Consider the following 26,220-nt stretch of genomic DNA (forward strand, 5'->3'; position numbering starts at 1 on the left):
GCAGTGTGAATCAATGTCAATATCATTATTGTTAATTTCCATCACTGTACCTGTTGAAGTGATTAATTGGCAGCAGTGTCACAAGGGTGGATTGAGTCGAACAAGTTCTTGTTATGAAATAGCCCTCTCCCCAGTGATGAGAGATACAAAATCCCAGGCCCTCCTTTCATCAAACCCCTGTTCAGTTGAAGTGATACAGGATACAGCCTTGGTGTTATGACCAATGCAGTTGGTAAAGTGGAGTTATCTAAAAATCCCAGAGGGAAACTTTAAACAACTGACATAACCTATAATTTTAAGTGTTATGTTTGAGATGCAACCCTAAATTCAGGAAAAAGACCACCAGTTCTTGAGGTTTCACATTAAACTAAATTAAACATTTTATTTAATTTACACAGGTTAAAATATATACACATGGCTACAAATTACTACGATCATAACTTTTAACAAATTCCCAAACTAATCTCCATTAAGGCAACCCATAGACTTAACCAAACACCAGGCAAAGCATTTTCACTTTACGAATTCAAAATGAGCTTCTTTTCTCTTTGGTTCCTGTGGAGCCAGTTAGAAGCTTACAACTGCCTTTTGACCTCACATTGCCTCTGCCCTGCACACCCAAAAGCAACTGAAAGTTATACCTACCACTGCCCATTGAATATTAATCCTCATTGTATCAACACCCTCTGAACTAAACCTCTCTAACAATAAAATCCCTTTCATAGTACCAATTTTATTAATAATATAAGCATATGGCTTGGTATCTCCTAGATAGGTATCATTTTTCACCCTACTTCTTGAATGTTCTAATCAAAAAATGCAAATGCACGCTATCTCTCTTACATCTTAAAGCTAGTACACATCAAAGCACCCAGGCTAGCTGACTTTAATCCAATTATGACACACCCACAGAGTAAACCGCTATTTTAAAAGAAAAATATTTTCCAATAATATTATGTACATTAATAGCTTCATGCCACTTCGTGTTATGCTAGCTGAGGAATACAACTATCTATTGCTGTTACATATTCGAACAGGATACTAGGCTTTACATACCTTGGTTTCACCTCAGCAGGTGACTAGAGATAATGGAGTTGGTGGCAAAGGAGCAAAGTTTATTGTAAGATTAAAAGCAATGGTTTGGGCCTTTTCTGGTATTCAGTTGGGGGACGTTATTACTTGATTCCATATATGCTTCCTAATAAATAGGTCAACTAAATGTCATGCATTTTAGAGAGGAATTTACTTTAAGTAACTTCTACTTAAATAAGTGATCAGCCTGTGCCGTTCTCAGGTATGTCAACATTGATCACAATATCTGTTTAATATGTTATGATCCTTGGCCAGACCTCCAGGTTGTTGGTAAGATCTGGTTAGGGATCAAAAATGTTTTGTTTAAAGTAGACAAAGTTGAGATTCAAGACACTTGCTCAGTGAAGAAAGCCAAAAGATTCACTGGGTTTTGAACAAATAAAAATAATTTTTTCTATACAAGGTTAGAAGGGTAAAACAATTTACAATATTTATCTTATACTCTAATATTCAGGGTAGGTATGAGGTACATGTGAATTATCAAGTAATCTGTAGTCAGGCACACCACACTAGACAGTAAATAACAGATGTGACCCAAACAGATTCCATGGATTTCTCAACTACCCACCCAGACATTAGTCACACTCTGAGTCAACCAATCTACTGAAACTCCTTCTTCCACAATGGTTTCCAAACTACACCTTCTATGATCTCACCTTGGAATTCTCTCCAAATCTCTCTCCAACATGGATGGCTTCAACAACAGCTCAACTCTCAGGGTTTCAATCTCACCTTCCGAGATTTCATTCCCCTGGATTGCCGAATGCACTCAAACATTCACTTACAAGCACAATTTCAATTCCTCGGCAGAACATTGCTACTCCAAAAGGGTACCTTTGCCCCAACAGCCTGCAGCACAGTGTCACCAACCTTTGGCTGCCTTCTTGGATCTTCAGGCTTCTTCTTAGCCCCCTTCAATTACTGGGGCTTCTCCCAAGCCCACTTCACTTAAAGTCTGCTCCTTTGGCCCTTTTCTCTAATTGGAACCTGTTTCTCTGCTCCTTTCTTTTCCTTGACTTAACTGGGACCTGTTTCTGTCCCATATTTGTCCCTTCCCTGGGACTTCCTCTCAGGGCCCTTCCCTGTGCCCCTCCTTTGTCCCTCTCTCTGGGACATCTGCTGGCCCTGACACTCCTTACTCGGTCACCTGACCGGGCTTTTGTGTCATTTTCCTCCTTTGCACAAGCACACTCGAATGGGCCTCGGCCCAAATGGCTTAAAGCTGCAACTCTGCACACATGTAGCCTGCTCCCAGTCGGCGCATGTGCAGAAACTCCAAAGACTATTGGAACTTGGAGTTCCCAATCTTTGTTCACAATGAGCAGATAATTGTGGCTTTCGTAGGAAATAAGACTGATATGAATCTCCACAGTGCATTGAAAATGCACAGTTGACAAATATGACACAGACCAGCACAGATTCTATTCATGAATTCTTATTATGGCTTTTATTTGCCATTTTTCACTGAATAAGAAAAGTGTTACCATTCATTGGTCAATGTGTCTCTTCCATCTTTAAGACTCATGCATCACTGTAAAGGTCACTAAAATGCTACCAACAACTGCTCACTTATAAACAGATTGGCTAATATCCAAACTTGCAAGAAACCAACCAGTCAGTATTGGCCAGCTGGAATTGACAAGGACAGGATTAATCAGTAACTGCATCTCATGATACACAATCATAAAAATACAACTTTTTTCTTCTGAAATGAATACAGCTCAAAGAATATCTTCAGAAAGTTGTATGAAGCTCAATCTTCCTGAAATTCTGAATAACAATGTTAATACGCTTTGCCTCTTGGATCTTCTAGGAGGTGGAGGCAGAGAAATCAAAGCCTGATTCAGATACCTTTCAGCTCATGGCCATCTTCACAGAATCACAGAATAACACAGTGCAGAAGAGGCCTTTTGGCCCATCGGATCTGCACCGATATGTGAGAAACACCTGACCTACCTACCTAATCCCATTTACCAGCACTTGGCCCAGAGCCTTGAATATTATGATGTGCCAAGTACTCATCCAGGTACTTTTTAAAGGATGAGGCAACCTGCCTCCACCACCCTCCCAGGCAGCGCATTCCAGACCATCACCACCCTCTGGGTAAAAAGGTTTTTCCTCAGATCCCCCTAAACCTCCTGCCCCTCACCTTGAACTATATCCCCTCATGACTGACCCTTCAACTCAGAGGAACACCTGCTCCCTATCCACCCTGTCCATGCCCCTCATAATCTTGTACACCTCGATCAGGTCGGCCCTGTCTTCTCTGCTCCAACAAAAACAACCCAAGCCTATCCAACCTCTCTTCATAACTTAAATGTTTGATCCCAGGCAGCATCCTGGTGAACCTCCTCTTCACCCCCTCCGGTGCAATCACATCCTTCCTATAATGTGGCGACCAGAACTGCACACAGTACTCCAGCTGTGGCCTCACCAAGGTGCCATACAACTCCAACATGATCTCCCTACTTTTGTAATCTATGCCTCGATTGATAAAGGCAAGTGTCCCATATACCTTTTTCACCACCCCACTAACATGCCCCTCCGCCTTCAGAGATCTATGGACACAGACGCCAAGGTCCCTTTGGTACTCAGAAGTTCCTAGTGTCATGCCGTTCACTGAATACTTCCTTGTCAAATTACTCCTTCCAAAGTGTATCACCTCACAGTTTTCAGGATTAAATTCCATCTGCCATTTATCTGCCCATTTGACCATCCTGTCTATATCTTCCTGTAGCCCAAGACACTCAACCTCACTGTTAACCACCTGGCCAATCTTGATGTCATCCACAAACCTACTAATCCTACCCTCCACATAGTCATCTATGTGGTTTATATAAATGATGAATAATAGGGGACCCAGCACAGATCCCTGTGGTACGCCACTGGACACTGGCTTCCAGTCACTAAAGCATCCTTTTGTCATCACCCTCTGTCTCCTACAACTAAGCCAATTTTGAATCCACCTTATCAAATTACCATGTATGCCACGTGCGTTTGCCTTCTTTATAAGTCTCCCATGTGGGACCTTGTCAAAGGCTTTGCTGAAATCCATATAAACTACATCAACTGCACTACCCACATCAACACACCTGGTCACCTCCTCAAAAAATTCAATCAAATTTGTTAGGCATGACCTCCCTCTGACAAAGCCATGATGACTATCCCTGATCAAACCTTGCCTCTCCAAGTGGAGATAGATTCTCTCCTTCAGAATTATCTCCAATACTTTCCCTACCACTGACGTGAGACTCACTGGCCTGTAGTTCCCTGGCTTATCTCTATAACCCTTATTAAATAGCGGAACCACATTAGCTGTTCTCCAGTCCTCTGGCACTTCCCCCATGACCGGAGAGGAATTGAAAGTTTGGGTCGGAGCCCCTGCAATCTCCTCCCTTGCCTCCCTTAGCAGTCTGGGACACAAATCATCTGGACCTGGAGATTTGTCCACTTTTAAGCCTGCCAACATCTCCAATACCTTGTCACTCCCTATATCAATTTGCTCAAGAACCTCGCAGTCTCTCTTCCCAAGTTCGATACTTTCATCCTCATTCTCTTAGGTGAAGACAGATGTGAAGTATTCGTTCAACACTCTACCGATGTCCTCTGGCTCCACCCATAGATTGCCCCCTTGGTCCCTAATGTGCCTTACTATTTCCCTGGTTATCCTCTTCCCATTGATATACTTATAAAATATCTTGGGATTTTCCCTCCTTTTAGTAGCCAGAGCTTTCTCATATCCCCTCTTTGCTCTCCTAATTGCTTTCTTAAGCTCCACCCTGCACTTTCTGCACTCCACTAATGCCTCCACTGATTTGCTTCCTTTGTATCTGCTATAAGCCTCTCTTTTCCTTCTCGTCGTATCCTGAATATCTCTGGTCATCCATGGTCCTCTGGGCTTGTTATTCCTTCCTGTTACCCTAGAGGGAACATGTTGAGCCTGTACCCTCCCCATTTCCTTTTTAAACCCCCCCCCCCCCCCCCCCCCACTGCTCCTCTGTAGATTTCCCCACAAGTAGCTGTTCCCAGTCTACCTTGGCTAGATCCTGCCTTATTTTACTAAAATCCGCTCTCCCCCAATCCAAAACATTTATTTGCAACTTGTCCATAACAGGCTTAAATTGTACCATGTTGTGGTTGCTATTACTGAAATGCTCCCTCACCACCACCTCAGCCACCTGTCTGGCTTCATTCCCCACAATTACGTCCAGCATTGTGCCCACCCTTGTTGGACCCTCTACGTATTGACCTAAAAAGTTCTCCTGTACACATTTCAAGAAACCCACTCCATCCAAGCCCTTAACACTATGTCAATCTCAATTAATATTGGGAAAGTTGAAATCACCTAATATTGTTATTGTTTTTACACACCTCCGCAAATTGTGCACATATTTGCTCCTCAATTTCCCACTGACTATCTGGGGTCTAAAATAAACAGCTAACAATGTGGCTGCCCCTTTTTTATTCCTAAGTTCTACCCATAAAGCTTCATCCGATGTCCCCTCCAAGATATCATCTCTCTGTACTGCAGTAACTGACTCCTTAACTAATAATGCAACACCTCCTCCTCTTTTACCTCCTCCCCTGTCTCGCCTGAAGATTCTATATCCCGGAATATTGAGCTGCCAATCCTGCCCCTCCCTCAACCATGTCTCAGTGAAGGCTACTATATCACAATTCCACATGTCAATCTCACCCTTAACTCAACCATTTTACTTGTAAAACTCCTGGCATTAAAGTAGAGGTCAAGGAGCCTTGCCTTACTCCCTTGTAACTGAATGCAGCTGTACTCCCTCTGACTTGCTTGTTTTACTGTATTATGATGTTTCCCTATTCTGCTAACATTCTGTATCCCCTTCCCCTGCTGAATTTAGTTTAAACGCCTCCCAACAGGACAAGCAAACCCGCCTGCAAGGAAGTTAGTTCTGCTCTGGTTCAGATGTAGACCTTGTACAGCTTGTACAGGTCCCACCTTCCCCAGAAATGGTCCCAGTAATCCAGGAATCTAAAACCCTCCCTCCTGCACCAGCTCTTAAACCATGTATTCATCTGCGCTATTCTCCTATTTCTGAGCTCACTAGCACATGGCACTGGGAGTAATCCAGGGATTACAACCCGAGAGGTCTTGCTTTTTAGTTTACTGCCTAACTCCCTGAATTCTTGATGCAAGACCTCATCCCTCTTTCTACCTATGCCATTGGTACCAACAAGTACCATGACCTCTGCCTTATCACCCTCCCCCTTCAGGATGCCCTGCAGCCGTTCAGTGACATCCCAGACCCTGGCAACAGGGCGGCGACACAGCATCCTGGAGTCACATTGATGGTCACAGTAGCGCCCATCTGTTCACCTGACTATAGAATCCCCTATTATTATTGCTCTTCCTCGCTTCCTCCTCTCCTGTGCCTCTGTCTGCACTCCCTGGAGGAACCAGTGCCCTCATCAGCCTCCAAAATGGAATATCAATTTGCGAGTGGGACCCCAGGGGACTCCTGAACTACCTGCTTGTTTTTCTTGGACACCCATTCCCTTCCTTCCTCAAGTCCCTTCAGCTGCGGTGTAACCACCTTTCTAAATGTGCTACCCACAATGCTGTCAGACTCACGGATGCTCCACAGTGTCCCCAGCCGCCGTTCCAGCTCTGAAACCCGAGCTTCCGGGAGCTGCAGTTGGACACACTTCTAGCACACTATGCTGGTCCTGGGCACTGGAAATGTTCCCAGCTTCCCACATGGAGCACGAGGAGCACACCACAGCTTTGAGCTCTCCTGCCATGACTTATCCCTTTAAATTAAACCTTTTAAATCAATTACTCTAGGGCCCTTATTTCCTGATCCTCGTTACTATAGAATACTCAGAGCTAGGATTTTCATTAATTCTGCAATGCACTTGCAGTGTGCTGCATGTTAACCATTTCTGCTGAATATGATTGAATCTATGCTCAACGCAACTTGTTATGGCTGTCATCCTAATTGCAACAGATATAGGGCAGCATTTAGCCCTTGTCGGGCAGGCTCGGTGGGGACGGGTGGGGGCAGTTGGGAAGCCGAGTGCTACCCGCGATTGGGGCTGGAAGGCAATTTCACGCTGGCGGGCCAGTTCAGGCCCGCCCAGCATGAAATGTGGACAGCAGTGCTCATTGCTGCCTGTGCAGCATGGCTGGGGGGAGGAGGGCTAGCAGGGCGAACGCAAACTTCACGTGAATGCACGCTTGAGAGCCTCCCTGAGACACAGAGCTGCCTCAGGGAGATGAAGAGTTTTCAAGAAAAATAAGAAGGCTCATGTGACTCTGTCACATGAGCAGGGACATATTATTAATTACATTTTTAAATTTTGATTTTATTTTTATTTGCTCCTGGAAACCTCTTCCCACATGTGGATGAGGTTTCTTAAAAAATGTAAAGGCTGCTTGGCCTTTTCACCTGCCTGCCAAACGTAAGGTTGGATCTGCAGCAAAAATGCAAGTTAATTGAGAGTTTAATGGCCTTAACAGGCCTTTTAATTGTCAGCAGGCGCACAGCCAATTCCCGTGCAAGCCCGCCAACTGAAATATCTTGTGACTGCGCATTGATGTCGGGACACTTGCCCGACATCTATGCGCATCATTTTACACTTGAGTGGGTTGGGCACACATCCATTCACTGAGGTAAAACTTTTGCCCATAAATTCACTTAAATTTAGGAATATCCAAATAGGCCAAATCAGGCCCATCTCAATTAATGGTAATGTGTAAGTGGCTAACAAACTCTCGGATTGTCAAGGGCTATAAATCTACCAGTGAAAATGGGCACATGTTCTTCTGCACAACACCAAAGGGTCACTGAATATTCTTACTGCCATGCTCAGTTCACCAGCAATGGTAGGGCAAATGGATGATTTTTCTGTCATGAGATTACCAGGGATGTGACCTTCACCATCACATGTATTAGACCACCTGGGAAAATATATACACATTAGGAATTGGCCACCCACTTTAGATTGCCAACAGTCATGGTCAACAACATGCACTATGCATCATTTTAATAAAGTTCAATGACAGACAAGTCACTTATAACATCATGGGTTCTCCTTCACCTGCAGAACTCATAAAGCACCCAGAGGCTTGTTGAGAACCAACACATTTAATGATTTGCAGCTTGGCATACAGAAATCAAAGTAAATTAAAAGATGTTGAAGATCACATCAACTTAACAGCAACTTAAAAGTGGGTCAAAAGAAAACCACTGGTGATAAGCCTATGTTGTGCTTAAAGTGCTTTACATTTACGCTTGTGGGTGCTATGTCTTGGTGCTCCCCCTCACTGGCACCGACATTGGAGACAGCCTGCTCACTCTGCTGTCCCCCTGGGCTTGATGAATTTGGTGGGCATCCTTTGGCCCATGGAGCCTGTGCTGGCCCCGCCTGGGAGGGAGCAGCCAGTGGCACTGCTGGCATCTCCCCAGTCGCTGCAGCCTCATTGGATGCCATAGTCACTGGCAGAGGTTTCGGAGGAGCTGCTGCCATCATCCAGAGCACCCTGAGAGGAGCCCGCAGAGACAACAAGCAGCTCGTGTACCAACGTCAGGTCGCTTTGGACCTCCCTGCTCACCATTGATGGATGGGCATCCAGCTGGGATACTGGGTGCCCAATCCATCTCCCACACTGATACTGACCACCTGAGGTGATTGGTGCTATGAGGACTTGCAGGTCCAAGCGCATCTGACTGTTCTCCTGGAGGAGCCTCTCCATGAGGGTCACCACTCTCTCCATGGAAGAGGCAGTGCACTTGGCCATGAGGGTCATTGCATTGCTCATGCTCCGCATGGACTCCTCCATCACGGAGACCATAGCATGGATTCCATCATGTATCTCCACCAAATCCTCCTGCAGACCCTGCTGGAATTCCAGCATCTACTGCCTCAGGGACGACTCCAGAGGCACATCATCAGCCACTGACCGAGCATGTTCCTGGTCCCCAGCATTCCTCTGAGTGCTGGCGCCCTGGGCACTCTCTGCCTCCGCCTACACTCAAGCAAGTGTGAAGTGCCCTCACCACTGAGGCACCAAGACACTAGCCGATGATCTAATTCCCACCGAGGTGCTGGTATCTGCGTTGGTACCTGCCTGGCTGAGAAGGTGTGATGCTGGTGCCTTAATATCTTCTGTGTCCTCAGGGGTCAGCGGTGGTCTCTCAGCCTCCTGAGTCCGGGCATGCTCTGGTGAGGCTGAAAGGAAGAACAAGGTCATTTGATTAGCTGAAGTTGTTACACTGTTACTGTGCATGCCTGGCATTCACTGTCGCTGGGTCAAAATCCTGAAACACTCTTCCTAACAGCACTGTGGGTGTACCTGTGCCACATGGACTGCAGCGGTTCAAGAAGGCAGCTCACAACCACCTTCTCAAGGGCAATTAAGGATGGGCAATAAATGCTGGCCCAGCCAGCAAAGCCCACATCCTGTGAATGAATGAATAAAAAAACAAAATTCTGAGGTTGGAGGGGGGCTACAGGGAGTGGCAGGGAATGGGTGGGGGGCCCCAACCTAACTGCTGTGCTAAGTGATCGTGCCAAGACGTTACTCACCCTTCCTGATCGCAGGAGGTCATTAAACTGCTTGCAGCACTGCACCCAGGTGCACCTCACCACATCATGGGAGCTAACCCGTGATGCCGCCTCCTCCCGGGCATTTTTTTTAGGTGGAGGGGACCCCCTCCTTCTGTCCCTTGGGACCAGGATCTCACGTGTGCTGCCACCTCCTCAAGGAGGGCAGCAAGGTACTCATCAGAGAACCTCGGGGCCGACTGCCCTACCGACCTGCTCTCCCACCTGGCCTGCTTTCGAAAGACATTCTGCATCATATAACCACTAACCAAAATCAGTGGCAGCCTTAGAACGGCTGCCTGCGCCATTTTTGAACAGGCCGTCTGGTCGCCATTGGACCGGCGGACACTGGCCTCCCACCATCGCCCACTCCTTCCCGCTGACCTCGGGAGCCACAAATTACACTGGGCGGGCATTAGTTGGCCCACCAGCGTAAAATCGCAGCGTGTACCCAATTGCAGGTGGTGTTCAGGAACCCAACCGCCCCCGCCCACTCCCGCCAAGCCCGCCCACCAACTGAAAAATTCTGGCCCTAGTGTCTCAATTAATTCAACTTCTTGTGGTTTCGGGGTTCTTTATCTGCTTTTAAAATTCTTAACGTTAATATATATGTTGAACAAAGTTCCCAATGAAGGTTGAAAACATTTCCAGCATACTTTTTCAGTTCTTACAGTTGATGATAGCCCAGTACTCCAGCTTTCTAAGTTATAAATGTTAGAGAGGCTATGGGATGCCTTGCTTTTGACATGACTGAACTTACTCCACTGACCATTGTGCACTTGAAATCAGGCATGTTCTGCCTTCTTCAGATAGCTTTTGTTATTATCATCTGTTGTTTGAATGTGGCATTAAACTGAAGCACCATCTATCCTTTCAGGAGGATGAAACAGATCCCATGGCACTTTTGGAAAGGAACAGAGTGGTTTTCCATGTGTCCTGACCAACACCACTAAAACTGATGACATGATAACCTATTTCATTAATGTTTGCTGCATTTCACTCAAAACAATCTAATTGGCTGTAAGCTATTTTGGGAAATTTGGAGATTGTGAAAAGTGCTATTTAAAATGTCAGTCCTCCCTTCCATTCCATCTACTTCCCCCCTCCCTCCCTCCCTCCAATGCACAAGTATTGGCTGAAATTGGCAAATATTTTGACAAATTATTAGACCTATTGTATAATTTATTCATGTTTTATTCCTGAAAGCTGGCTGGTGCAGGGTAGAACTAAAGCCAATCTATACACATTTTTACATTTATTTACAGCATTTTATATTACAAGTAAATATCTCCTAATGCAACAGCTACAGTTTTAGTCAAGCTACAGGAGCTAAAGTGAATACCCACCATCTGCACATGGTTAAACATAATTAATTAATGTACAATTAATAGTCCACTAGTTACTGATAAAAGATTACATTTCTGTTTCTTTTTTACATATTGAAATTATTGGCCAATATTTTGTAAAATAGGTCAGACACAACGCAAGTTCCCGTCAATGTTGCCTCCAACAATGGCTCAAGATTCCAACATTAGAATAGTAACAAACCTATTGGGACTTTCTATCTATCTTCTATCCATGTGACTTGGTTAAGAAGGATTGTTAAGCTTGTTAATGCTAAATTTGATAAGAATATAAGAACATAAGAAACAGGAGCAGGAGTAGACCATGCAGTCCCTTGAGACTGCTCCACTATTCAGTGCAACCATGGCTGACCTCACGCCTCAACTCCACTTTCTTGCTCACTTGTCATATCTTTTAATTCCCTGAGAGATCAAAAATCTGTCTTTTCAGCCTTAAATATACTCAATGATGGAACATCCATAACCCTCTGGAGTAGAGAATTTCAAAGAGTTATAACCCTTTGAGTGAAGAAATGTCTCCTCGTCTGAGTCCCAAATGATTGACCCTTTATCCTGAGACTTTGCCACAATGTTCTCGATTCCCCAGACCAGGGAAACAACCTCTCACCCTGCAAAGCCCCTTCAAAATCTTGTATGCGTCAATGAGATCGCCTCTCAATCTTCTGAACTCCAGAGTATAACCCAACTCACTTGGCCTTTTATCATAGACATAATAATGGCTCTTCACTAGGGGTCAAGCTTTCTTAAACACATTTCACTTAGGAACCTTAAGATTCTTCAGAGTGAGCGGCCTCCATTTTTTTCTTGCTTATTCTGGACAGGGAGGTGAATGTTTTTACAAACCACAGAGCCGTGGCATCATACTTCAGTTTATTCAAGAACTCTGCATACCCACAACCTTCATTCCCTGCTCTTGTTTATCTGAACAATATAGGACAGATTACATATGACATACAAATTTGTTAGAGGTAAGTATCATGTTGTGCTTCTTGAGAGGTTCGTGGATCATTCTGACAGTCCCTTTATTAGTGCTTGTGTGCTGGTGAGAAATTAGATGCATATTTCATTCTAATTTTATTTGTCAATTTTTTGACAAAACCAGAAAAGCTTGGATAAAGAAAATTATGTATAGGTCATACACACTTTTCTTTCAATACAAATTGGCCAATTTATTGGTAGATGGCTGTGGATTTTTAGTGACTAAGAGCTTGATGGGTAAAATTCAACTTATGTGGTCAGGCAAAAGGCAGAAGTGGATCGGCCACCTATTTTATGCATATTATTTCTGCTGAAGTCAACTTGAAGGAAAATTGGATGCAGTATTCACTATCAGCCTTTTTGAAGTGAACACCCTTTTTAAGCTTAATTCAGATCTCATTTTTTCTTTAATATTACACTCTCCATTGCCTTCCTGCCTCTATGACTTCCTCTGTCAGCCCCAGAGCATCCAAACAGTCTAATTCATAGATATAACTATTGCAACCATTTTCAGCCAGAAATGTCAAGTGGATGAACAATTTTGGCCTCCTCCTGAGGATCCCCCCATCAGTTACCAGTCTTTAGCCAATTCAGTTCACTTCATGTGAAAGCAAGAAACAGCTGAGCACACTGGGTAAAGCAAAGTTAATGCGACCCAACAGCATTTCAGCTGTAATACAAAGGATTTGTGTTCCAGAACTAGCCACCCAGTAGGCAAGCTATTCCAGTACACTCACAACATGTACATCTACTTAACAAAGTGAAAAATTGCCTGGGTACGTCCTGTTCACAAAAAAGTAGAAATATCCAATCTGGCCAATCACCATCCTACCCGTCTATTCTTGGTTATCAACAAAGTGATGGAAGAGTTTGTTGACAGTGCTATCAAGCGGTATGTACTCAGCAATAACCTGCTCTTGGATGCTCAGTTTAGGTTCTTCCAGGATCACTCAGCTTGACATCACTGCAGCCTTGGTCCAAGCATGGAAAAAAGAGCTGAGTTCCAGGCTTGACTTGCCTTGACATCAAGGCAGCATTTGACCATGTGCGGCATCATAGTAAAAGTGAAACCAGGGGCAATTGGGGGAACATTCTCTACTGGTTGAAGTCATACCTAGCAAAGAAAGAAGGTTTTCGTTGCTGGATACCCCAAGCATCTTAGCCAAAGGCATTGCTGCAGGATTTCCTCAAGACAGAAACTAGGCCCACATCTCCAGCTATTTCATCAAGCACCTTTCTTCATAAGGTCAATTACCAATAACCTGCTCGCAGACGCTCAGTTTGGATTCCACCAGGGTCACTCAGCTTCTGAGCCCATTACAGCCTTGATTCAAACATGGACAAAAGGGGTGAACTCCCGAGGTAAGGTGAGAGTGGCTGCCCTTGACATCAAGGCAGCATTTAACTGAGTGTGGCATCAAGGAGCCCTAGAAAAATTGGAATCAGGGGGAAAACTCTCCACTGGTTCGACTCATACCTAGCACAAAGGAAGATGTTTGTTGTTGTTGGAGGCCAATCATCTCAGTTCCAAGACATCACAGCAGGAGTTCCTCAAGGTAGTGTCCTAGACCCAACCATCTTCAGCTGCTTAATCAATGACCTGCCATCATAAGCTCAGAAGTGGGGATGTTCGCTGATGATTGCACAATGTTCAGCAACATTCATGACTCCTCAGATACTGAAGCAGTCCATGTCCAACTGCAGCAAGACCTGGACAATATCCAGGCTTGGGGTGACAAGTGACAAGTAACATTCATGCCACACAAGTGCCAGGCAATGACCATCTCCAACAAGAGAGAGTCTAACCATCATCCCTTGACACTCAATGGCATTACCATAGCTGAATCCCCCACTATCAACATCCTGGGAGTTACCATTGATCAGAAACTGTACTGGACTATATATATAATCACTTTGGCTACAAGAGCAGCTTGGAGGCTAGGAATCCTGTGGCAAATAACTCACCTCCTGACTCCCCAAAGCCTGTCCACCATCGAAAAGGCACAAGTCAGGAGTGTGATGGAATACTCTCCATTTGCCTGCATGTGTGCAGCTCCAACAATGCTCGAGAAGCTCAATACCATCCAGGACAAAGCAACCTGCTTGAATGACACCCCATCCATTAAACGTTCATTCCCTCCACCACCAGCACACAGTGGCAGCAGTTTGTACCATCTCCAAGATGCATTGCAAGAATTCACCAAGTCTCCTTTGACAGCACCTTCCCAACTCACGACCTCTGCCATATAGAAGGACGAGGGCAGCAGATGCATGGGAACAGCACCACCTGGACATTCCCCTTGTCACACAACATCCTGGCATGGAAATATTTCGCTGTTCCTTCACTGTCGCTGGGTCCAAATCCTGTAACACCCTTCCTAACAGCACTGTGGGGGTATCTACAGCACATAGTCATAGTCATAATTATAGGGGTCTACAGCATAGAAAAAGGCCCTTCAGCCCATCAAGTCTGCGCCGGTCAAACTAGTACCTAACTATTCTAATCCCATTTTCCAGCACTAGGCCCATAGCCATGTCATCGCAAGTGCACATCGAAATACCTCTTGAATGTTATGAGGGTATCTGCCCCTTCCATCTTTCAGGCAGTGAGTTCCAGAGTCCCACCATCAGCTGGGTGAAAAGATTCTTCCTCACATCCCCTCTAAACCTCCTGCCTCTTACCTTAAATCTATGTCCTCTACTTATCGATCCCTCTACCAAGGGGAAAAGTTCCTTCCTGTCTACCTTATCTATGCCCCTCATAATTTTATACACCTCAATCATGTCCCCCCTCAATCTCCTCTGCTCCAGGGAAAATAACCCCAGTTTATTCAATCTCTCCTCATAACTAAAATTCTCCAGCCCAGGGAACATCCTGGCAAATCTTCTCTGCACTCTTTCTAATGCAATCACATCCTTCCTATAATGCGGATTCAAGAACTGCACGCAATACTCTAGCTGTGGCCTAACCAGCGTTTTATACAGTTCCAGCATTGCTTCCCTTGGCTAATAAAGGCAAGTATCCCATATGCCTTCTTAACCACCTTTTATCTACCTGTCTCACTACCTTAAGGGACCAGTGGACATGCACATTGAGGTACCCTGATCCTCGGTACTTCCCAGGGTCCTAGCGTTCATCGTGTATTCCTGTGCCTTGTTTGTCCTGTCCAAGTGCATCACCTCACACTTATCCGGATTAAATTCTATTTGCCACTGATCAGCGCATCTGGCCAGCCCGTCTATATCCTCCTGTAATTTAAGGCTATCCTCCTCACTATTTACCACCGCACCAATTTTCGTGTCATCCGTGAACTTACTGATCAGCCCTCCTACATTCAAGTCTAAATCGTTTATATACATATATACCACAAACAACAAGGGACCCAACACTGATCTCTGTGGAACCCCACTGGACACAGGAAACCCAATCACAAAAATACCCCTTGACCATCACCCTTTGCTTCCTGCCAATTCTGGATCCAATTTGCCAAATTTCCTTGGATCCCATGGGCTCTTACCTTCATTATCAGTATCCCATGCAGGACCTTATCAAAAGCCTTGCTGAAGTCCAAGTAGACTACATCAAATGCATTGCCCTCATCTACAAACCTGGTCACCTCTTCAAAAAATTCAATCAAGTTGTCAGACATGACCTCCCCTTAACAAAACCATGCCAACTGTCCTTGATTAATCCCTGCCTCTCCAAGTGTAGATTAATTCTGTCCTTCAGAATTGCTTCCAATAGTTTCCCCACCACTGAGGTTAGACTGACTGGCCTGTAATTCCCTGGTTTATCCCTTCCTCCCTTCTTGAATAACCGTACCACATTGGCTGTCCTCCAGTCCTCTGGCACCTCTCCTGTGGCTAGAAAGGTATTGAAAATTATTGCCAGCGCCCCTGCTATCTCCTCCCTTGCCCCACTCAACAGCCTGGGATACATTTCATCCAGGCCTGGAGATTTATCTAATTTTAAGCCTGCCAGACCACTTAGAACCTCCTCCTTTTCTATGCTAATTTCTTTAATTATGTCGCAAACCTTCTGACTGATTTCCATACCCATGCCATTCCTCTCACTTGTGAATACCGACACAAAGTATTCACTTAGAACCCTACCTACGTCTTCCAGCTCCACACACAAATTACCACTATGGTCCTTAATGGGCCCTACTTTTTCCCTAGTTATCCTTTTACTCTTAATGTACTTGTAAAATAACTTTGGATTTTCCTTTTATTTTACCTGCCAATGTTTTTTCATGCCCCCTTTTTGCTCTCCTAATTTCCTTTTTAAGATCCCCCCTACACATTCTATACTCCTCTACGGCTTCCGCTGTTTTGAGCCCTCGGTTTCTGCCATAAGCCTCCCTTTTTCTCTTTATCCAATTATGTATATATCTCGACATCCGGGGTTCCCTAGACTTGTTGGTCCCACCCTTTGTCTTTACTGGAATATGTTGGCCCTGCACTCTCCCTATTTCCTTCTTGAATGAGTCCCACAGCTCTGATGCAGATTTACCTAAAAGAAGCTGCTCCCAGTCCACTGTGGCCAAATCATATCTGATCTTATTAAAACCAGCCTTCCCCCAATTTAGAACTCTGATTTCTGGCCCATCCTTGTCCTTTTCCATAACAACCTTGAATCTAACGGAGTTATGATCACGTAGGCTGCAGTGGTTCAAGAAGGCTGTTCACCATGACCTTCCCAAGGGCAATTAGGGATTGGCAATAAATTCTGGCCTAGCCAGCAGATGCCCACATCCCATGAGTGAATGAATTTTAAAAAGTGCCGAGGTTTGCTGTTTGCAGTCTATTCAGTTACATTTGCAATTCTTCAGAAAATAAAGCAGTCCATGCTTGCATTCAGCAAGACCTTGTTAAATTCAGGTTTGGGCTGTATGGGCAACCAGGGACTGACATTAAATGCTGGCCCAGCCAGTGAAGCCCACATCCCGTGAATGAATAAAAAAAATGGCAAATAACACTGATGCCACTCAAGCACCTGTCTATGACCATCTCCAACAAGAGAAAGTCTTTCCACCTCCCTTTGACATTCAATTGCATTGCTATTGATGAATTTCCCACCACCAACAGCCTGGGGGTTAACATTAACCTGAAGCTGAACTGGACCAGCCATATAAATGACTGCAAAAGCAGATCAGAGGCTGACAATTCTGCCACGAGTGACTAATTAAGTCACCTCCTGGCTTCCCAAATCCTAACCACCATCTAAAAGACATTAATGTGATTGAATGCTCTCCACTTCCCTGGATGAGTGTAGATCGAACAACTCTCAAGAAGCTCAACTCCATCAAGGATAAAGCAGCTTGCTTGATTGGCACCCTGTCCACTGCCTTAAGCCTTCATTCCCTCCACAAGTGAGCAACGTGGAAACAGTGCATATCATATCCAAGGTGCACTGTAGCAACTCACCAAGCCTCCTTTGACACACCAATCAAACCTGTGATCCCTATTGCCAAGAAAGACAAAGGCAACAGGCATATGGGAACACTATTACCTGCAAGTTCCCCTTCTAGTCACACACACCATCCTGACTTGGAAATATATTACTGTTCCTTCAATTAAAATCCTGAAGCTCGCTAACTAAGAACACTGTAGAAGTAACTTCACCACATGCACAGCAGCAATTCAAGAAGAAGGCTCAGCACTACCTTCTCAACTAGGGGATTGGCAATAAAATGCTAACTTTGCCAGCAATGCCCACATCCCATGAATGAATGAATAAAAATCTTGGAGCAACAATCAGGGATAATGACATTGAAATATCAGTTAATATTTGCAGTCCAATCCATAACTGGCAGGAACATAATTGGAAAATTTTGGAAATACTGAGCAAGTCTGGCAGAATTTTTACAGAGAGAAAGAAAGTTTAATGTTTCAGGGCAAGGCAAAAGGGAAGAGTAATGGCTCAAGTAGAGAAACAAAAGATGGGTCTAGAGGAGGTGTAAAGGAGCATAGCACAATCACTTCTAAGAGCCGCAATCTGAAAACTAGTAGCAGTGATTATCATTTAATTTGTTGAAATCAATATTAAATCTGGAAGGTTCTAAAAGCCTAAATGGAAGATGAGGTGATTGTTCTCGATCTTATATTGAGCTTCATTGGAACAATGTAGGAGGCCGAGGTCAGAGTGCGAGTGGGTGTGAAAACTAAAATGACTGGAAGCTCAGGGTTAACCTTGCAAATTGAACAGAGGTGATCCACAAAGTGGTCACAAAACTGGCATTTGGTGTCCCCGATGTAGAAGAGACCACATCGGCCTAGATTTTCACTCCCAGATTGGAAGCACAGCATCGGGACATTTCCTGGCTCCACAAACCCGACCTGAGGGATAGTGGCTGGGAAGGTTGGATTTTCGTTCTGGAGTGAAGGGGTTCTCTGGGAGTTGTGCTGGGTGACCCCTGAAGGAATGCAGAGGATGCTGGCTGCGGACATGGGCTGAGTGGAAGGCCTGCCTCAGTGCACCAGCACTGTATCAAAGTTATTTTTAAAAAACAGAAAAACCTACAACAGCCTTCCAGTCCTCAGCCCTCACCTCCCACACAATCCTAATGCCTCATCCATGCCAACACATGCTATAACACCCCAGCCCCAACCACCCCATAGCCCCAATACCTTCCATGCCAACCTATGCCTCTCTGCCATCCCACCACAGTCCCATACTCTGAGCAATTCTATGCTGCCCACCCACTCCCATGGTCCTTTATTGCCCCATGCCAATTTAGTGCTAACTCATGCCCCCACCCACCACTCTTTGCTCTTACATCTACCATGCCAACTCACCCAGTATTCACCTTGAGCAAACCTTAGGACATATGCTCAGATTAATTAAAATAAAGATCCAGGTGTCTACTGCCGACCATTTTTAAAAAATTCTCATTCATAAAAACCCATTTACTACATTTACATTTCTTCAAATATATTATCCCTTATAACAACAAACATTTAATGCAATAATCCTTTATAAAAACAAGCATTGGAATTCATAGTCTCACTTCAAATGGTCCATTACCACTTGGAGCTGTGAAATGGGAAGCACTCTATTGTGATCATTGACAGTTGTGAAATCACTCATGCAGCCTAATCCAGTAATAGTAGCCCCCAAGGATTATACCAATGCTTAGAATAAAATAGCAAGCATTTTTTAACACTCCAGATAGTTTTTCCAAAGATTTAAGGGGCAGGGGGTTTAAATACATTGAGAGCTTCCTTTGATAGTTCATCTGATACTTTTGACAATTGTTTTTGACAGTTCCAATGAGCTTCACAGTTCAAATGAGTTTATGTGCTTTTTACGCACATTTATGCCTACTTTTAAAAATCCTAGAGGGCACTTAACCTCTCCAAAGGGCACCTTGCCTCTCCCAAATGGCACCTGAAATTCCCCAACTGTGCCCGGGATCATATCCAAAGGTTACCTTACCTCTGCTAAAGTGTACCTGGCTTTCCAAATGAAATTGCAAAGTTCAGAATTGGTCCTACCAGGTCTAATCTGCGCACATCAGGGGCAGAATTTTATGGCCCCATTTCGGCAGGGACGAGGCTGTAAAATGCAGTGAGCCATTATAAACCCCATTGACGACAGCGGGAACGTAAAATCCCATTGTTGTAAAATTCTGCCCTAGGTTTCAGATACCTCTGACATCAAAACCACACGAGTGGGGCAGCTGCTGATTTCTTTGGGCAGCTGTCTCCACAAAATGAATCCTGACCAGGGCACATGCCCACCCCTGCAAAAATGATAGATGCCATGATCAGTGGTGGGACTTCCAGATTCGGCCTCATCTGCTGTTACAAAATTCCAAGGCCACCGTGTGCAGTGAATATAGCATGTTAAATTGAAAGAAGTGCAAGTAAATCACTGTTTCACTTGGAAGGAGTGTTTGGTGCTCTGGATGGCAGGAAGGGAGCAGGTAAAATGGCTGGTGTATGGAATGGCATCTTGGGAGGGAGCTTCAGAATGATGAAAAGGGAGAGAAGGGGAAGAGGTCTTAGGTAGTGATGTCACTTTGCAGGTAGTGGAAGTGGCGGAGGATGAGGCATGTGGAATGGAAAATCTGGGCAAGGGGAACCCTATGATGCTTCTTGGAGGGAGGGGAATGGATCAGAGCAGAATTGCGGAAAATGTGATGGATGAGGTCAAGAGCCCTGTCAACCACAGCGGAAATGTGGCCTCAGTTGAGGAAATAGAAAGGCATATCGGAAGCCTTGGTATGGAAAGTGGCAGAGCAGATGTGACAGAGATGATGAAACTGGGAAAATGGAATAGAGTCGCCACAGGCAGAGGTGGGTGGGGGCGGTGGTAAATGTGGTCAAGGTATCTGTGGGCTATCGGTCAATAGCCTACCCCCAGAAAATGAGATAGAGAAGTCAAAGGAGGGAAGAGAGAAGTCAAATGTGCACCATGTGAAGGTGTGGGAAGCGTTGAAATTGGAAGCCAAGTTATGAACTTTTCAATCTCAGGGCAAAAGCAGGAATTGGCACTGATACAATTATCAATGTAGCAGAAAAAGAAGTGAGAGAGGAGACCTGAGTAGGACTGGAACGAAGAATGTTCCACATATCCCATAAAAAGGCAGGCACACCTACGAACCATATGGATTCTCATAGCGACTTATGTTATTTGGAAGAAATGAGCAGAGTAAGGGAGAAGTTGTTTAATGTGAGAACAAATTCAGCCAAGCAAAGGCGGGTGATGCTGGATGGGAACTAATTGGGTTTCCAGTCAAGAAAAAAAAGGAGGATCCTTAGCCTATCCCGATGCGGGTAGAGGTGCAGAGTGATTGACTATCCTTAGTGAAAAGGAGATGGTTAGCACCAGGAAGCTAGAAAGCTGTTAAAGTGTCAGATAGCATCAGAAGAGTCACAGATATAGGTGGGATGAGACTGGACAAGGAGAGAAAATACAGTCAGTTCCATGGGGAAAGAACAGGTTGAAATGATAGGTCTATTAGTGGTATGTTTAACTCAGTCCATAAACCCATGGTCAGAGAGATCTAGATCTTGTTCACCTGTTTTTTGAAATGCTAAATCCTTCTGTTTTTAAAGTCAGGATTATAGAGAGATGATGAAATGACTGAAAATTATGGGTCAGTTGAGTTCAGTAATCTCTAAAGATGCATCCTCTCTTACCAAGATATATCATCAACCTTTTGATGGTTCTCACTACTGAGACTGATTAGAAAAAGCACTGAAATTGTTTTGGACTAAAAAATAAACAATTGCTTGAGCACAATTTTTGAGGCTTTAATCTCCTTAAAGAAAGAACTTGCATTTATAAAAAATCTTTCATGGCCTTAAGACATTGCAAAGTACTTCAAAGCTAATGAAGCACTTCTGAAGTGTAATCACTGTTGTAATTGTAGGGAAACTTGACAACCAATTTTCCCATAGCAAGATCACACAAACAATAATGAGCGAATGACCTGATAGTCTTATTTTTTGGCAGTTTGACTTAAGAATAAATGTCAAGCAGGACACCAGGAGTTTTCCTGCTTTTTTTGAAATAGTGTTATGGAATTTTCTGTGTCCAGCTGGGAGAGTGCCTGAGGTCTATGTTTTAATTTCTCATCTGAAGGACAGCACTACCTGCGGTGCAGCACTCCCTCAGTGCTGCACAAAAGTGTCAGCCAGGATAATGTACAAAAGTCTCTGGAGTGGGGCTTGAACCAATTACCTTTTTAATTGGAGGCAAAAGTGCTACAGCTGAGGTAAAACTGATACTTAAGCCCATGTATTCTTCAATTTGTGATCACATGCAGTTTGAGGAACTATTTGCATGCAGGAGAAAGGTTTATGTGTTAGAAATATTGGTCATCAATTCTTTTTAAAATGCTTTTACAATTTTGCTATAAATAGCAATCACAGCAAATCTTCCTGCTACAACCATATCAACCATTAGGATTTTAATCTGACATCAGCTTTTCAACCTATTTATCAGTTTATCAGTATTTCACAAAATGTAAGCTTTATTTCCAAAATTAGGAGATTCTCAGCATCAATTAATCAGGGAAAGAAATTTGTTGTCCCACGCAGACCAACCTACATGTGATTCTAGGTCCACAGCAATGTGGTTGACCCTTAACTGCCCTCTGAATTAGACTAGCATGCCACTCAATTGTATTCAAGCTATTGTATACACCACCACCTTCTCAAGGACAATTAGGGATGGATAATAAATGTTGGCCTTGCCAGTGGCACTACATACTATCCACCATAAATAAAACTATATTTTTGTGAGATAAGGAGGGTGTTCTCTGTTGTGAATGAATTAAATACTTGAACATTCCTGTCACTGCATTTATTGAATCTGTAATGACTGTAAATTTTAAAAAAGAGGAATGGCTTGAAGCGGTATTGAAGTTTACTTAAGTGCAAAAGAATGCAAAGATACACAGAGTTACAGTCAGTTCAAAATTCCCATATTTAAAAAAATCTAATCTTTTTGGCTACATACCACCATTGCTAACAGCTCAAAAATAGCATGGGTATAGGCCCTGTGACAATTAGAAATGGCTTCTGATTACTTTGAACTATTTTTTGGTGGCTGCATTGATTCTAAAAAGTTTTTGGTCAGCTTCTTTTAGGGCCAGGATTTTACAGCCCTGCCATGGCATGTCTCCCCCCCGGCGGATGCTGCAAGCCATTTAAATCTCCATTCAGTTTGGCGAGACCGTAATATCCCAGTGGGTGGGAAGGGCCATAAAAACCTGGCCCTAGTTTTGCAGGTCTATATTTGGTGCATAATGATCAGAGAAGCTAGTTTTAGCTGTCTATGATTTTCTGACCCACTGGAGATGCAGCTGCCCACTACTTTTTTTTGTTGCATTTCCGGGTTTATAATTGCAGACCTTTGCTGTGTTTTAACTATCCAATCGGAAAGCTGTGGAATCCTATGAAGTAAGAGACAGAAATAACAGCTACAACTTTCAGGTCTCTCAAGGAAGTTGAATCATTGAGTATAATCCCTGCCAATAAGAACAAATTATATAGTGACAAAAGGAAACCGCAAAATCCATACAACATTTAAATGTCTCTGTGCTTCTAAATTTTCATATGAGAATTATTTACCAGAATAAATTATTATTAATTATGAAATTTGCCCTGAAATAGAAAGTGGGAACATTGAAGAGTTTAGGGCATCAATTAGACCAATTGCATTGTTTTGTGAAATTATATCATTTTACTTATTGAGGATAAATAGGAATCCCATGCTTCCCATGAAGAGCTGCATTTCAATGAGGAATGGATCAAAGAGCTAGATTTAGTGTTTTAATTCTACCTTCCTTCAAATGTAGCTCTCTGCTAGAAATTTCCTCTTGCAAATGATGGTTTTGAAAAGAGAACAACATATGAATCCCATGATATATTTCAGTAAAGTTGTAACTCTTTTGAGTACAAACCCGTTTCTATCTGTTCCTATTCAGATGAAGTTACATTGTTTCATAGTTTTGCCATTGTGAGATTTGAACTCTTGATCTTGGGGTTACAAACCCAGTACCATAACCACTTGGCTATTTAGGCCAAGCCTTCAGTAAAGTTGTAGTGGTGGAAGTACCTTTTTCTGTTAATTGTGCATTAGTGCTGAGTTAATGTGTAGTAATAAGGTAGCATTAGCATCAGTTGAGAATTATCATTTTTTCCATGCTCCAAAACTTCCTTCCCAGATCAAATCTGTTTAATGTACAAAATGCACTTGACAGTTTTTTGACTCAGTATGTTCCTGTTAAAGATGAAGTGCAATTCAGCTCAAACTTGTCTTCCAGTGTACACTGCATAATTAAGCTTGCAGAGTTGGCAGAAAGGTACAAAGCAGAAGGCATTCTGAGAAGCGGCTGAACTGTTTTAGCAACATCAACCAACCTCATTCAGCAGCAATGTGGGAAAGTTAGGATCATCAAATGTCTTCACAGGATCTAAGGCAAGATGTTTATCACTGAACTGCATCAACCTCAACGCGGAGGATTGTATGAAGAGGTTACAGATCATAAGTGAAACGTCCTCCTTCAACGAGATCTGCAACCAAGAGCAGTTGCAGCACAGTGTTGCCCATAGTGATAAAGCCTCACAGGATCCTTCCAGGCAATGGCCAGAGACTTGGCACAGATCAGTTATCAGATGCCAGCTAACAGACCCACTGTGTACATGTTCAACAAAATTTGAGGTTCAGAAGATTATGCAGAGGGAGAACGGGAAGCACCTGAGTTTCTGAGAGTAATTTGGGAGACACAGCAAAAATTCATCCCTAGGAAGAAGAAGCATACTAAAGGGAGGACGAAGCAACCATGGCTGACAAGGGAAGTCAGGGACAGCATAAAAGCTGAAGAGAAAGCATACAATGCGGCGAAGAGCAGTGGGAAACCAGGGGATTGGGAAGCATATAAAGACCAACAGAGGACAACTAAAAAAGAAATAAGGAGGGAGAAGATTAAATATGAGGGTAAACTAGCCAGTAATATAAAAGAAGATTGCAAGAGTTTTTTTAGATATATAAAGGGTAAGAGAGAGGCAAAAGTGGACATTGGGCTGCTGGAAAATGACGCTGGAGAAGTAGTAGTGGGGAACAAAGAAATGGCGGAGGAACTGAATAGGTACTTTGTGTCAGTCTTCACAGTGTACGACACGAGTAACATCCCCAAAGTTCAAGAGAGTCAGGTGGTAGAGGTAAGTATGGTGGCCATTACCAAGGAGAAGGTGCTAGAAAAACTGAAAGGTCTGAAGGTGGATAAATCACCTGGACCAGATGGATTACGCCCCAGAGTTCTGAAGGAGATAGCTGAAGAGATAGTGGAGGTGTTAGTGGTGATCTTTCAGGAATCACGAGTCAGGGAGGGTCCCAGAGGACTGGAAAATCACTAATGAAACCTTCCTGTTTAAGAAGGGAGTGAGTCAAAAGACAGGAAATTACAGGCCGATTAGCCTGACGTCGGTCATTGGTAAGATTTCAGAGTCCACTATTAAGGATGAGATTTCAGAAAACTTGGAAGTGCATGGTAAAATAGGGCAAAATCAGCATGGTTTCATCAAGGGGAGGTCATACCTGACAAATCTGTTAGAATTCTTTGAGGAGGTAATGAGCAGGTTAGACAAAGGAGAGCCAATGGATGTTATCTACTTGGACTTCCAGAAGGCCTTTGACAAGGTGCCGCACAGGAGGCTGCTCAGTAAGATAAGAGCCCATATTGTTAGAGGCAAGGTATTACCATGGATAGAAGATTGGCTGTCTGGCAGGAGGCAGTGGGGATAAGGAGGTCCTTCTCAGGATGGCAGCCGGTGACTAGTGGAGTTCCGCAGGGGTCAGTGTTGGGACCACAACTTTTCACTTTATACATTATTGATCTAGATGAAGGAACTGAGGACATTCTGGCTAAGTTTGCAGATGATACAAAGGTAGGTGATGGGACAGGTAGTATTGAGGAGATGGGGAAGCTGCAAAAGGATTTGGACAGGTTAGGAGAATGGGCTAAGAAGTGGCAGATGGAATACAATGTGGGGAAGTGTGAGGTCATGCACTTTGGTAGGAAGAATAGAAGCATAGACTGTTTTCTAAATGGGGAGAGAATTCAGAAATCTGGAGTGCAAAGTTGACTTGGGAGTCCTAGTCCAGGATTCTCTTAAGGTTAACTTGCAGGTTGAGTCGGTAGTTAAGAAGGCAAATGCAATGTTGGCATTTATTTCAAGAGAACTTGAATATAAAAGCAGGGATGTGCTGCTGAGGCTTTATAAGGTTCTGGTCATACCACATTTAGAATATTGTGAGCAATTCTGGGCCCCGTATCTCAGGAAGGATGTGCTGGCCCTGGGGAGGGTCCAGAGGAGGTTCACGAGAACGATCCCAGGAATGAAAGGCTTAACATATGAGGAACGTTTGAGGACTCTGGGTCTATACTCGATGGAGTTTAGAAGAATGAGGGGGGATCTTACAGAATACTGAAAGGCCTGGATAGAGTGGACGTGGGGAAGATGTTTCCATTAGTAGGAGAGACTAGGACCCGAGGGCACAGCCTCAGAGTAAAGGGAAGACCTTTTAGAACAGAGATGAGGAGAAACTTCTTTAGCCAGAGAGTGGTGAATCTATGGAATTCATTGCCACAGAAGGCTGTGGATGTCAGGTCATTGAGTGTATTTAAGACCGAGATAAATAGGTTCTTGATTGGTAAGGGGATCAAAGGTTACGGGGAGAAGGCGGGAG

General features: G+C 43.9%; 1 protein-coding gene across 1 annotated transcript in view; it reads left to right on the top strand.

Moving 5' to 3' along the window:
- The first annotated feature begins 20,128 nt into the window (after positions 1-20,128).
- Positions 20,129-26,220, top strand: part of LOC121287539 (solute carrier family 12 member 5-like) — a 426,506-nt gene continuing 420,414 nt past the window's right edge. The window contains exon 1 of the mRNA XM_041205472.1: positions 20,129-20,315. Coding sequence (XP_041061406.1) covers positions 20,129-20,315 — 187 coding nt within the window. The remainder of the gene's footprint in view (positions 20,316-26,220) is intronic.

This window comes from Carcharodon carcharias, chromosome 14, assembly GCF_017639515.1.
Source record: "Carcharodon carcharias isolate sCarCar2 chromosome 14, sCarCar2.pri, whole genome shotgun sequence".
Taxonomy (NCBI): domain Eukaryota; kingdom Metazoa; phylum Chordata; class Chondrichthyes; order Lamniformes; family Lamnidae; genus Carcharodon; species Carcharodon carcharias.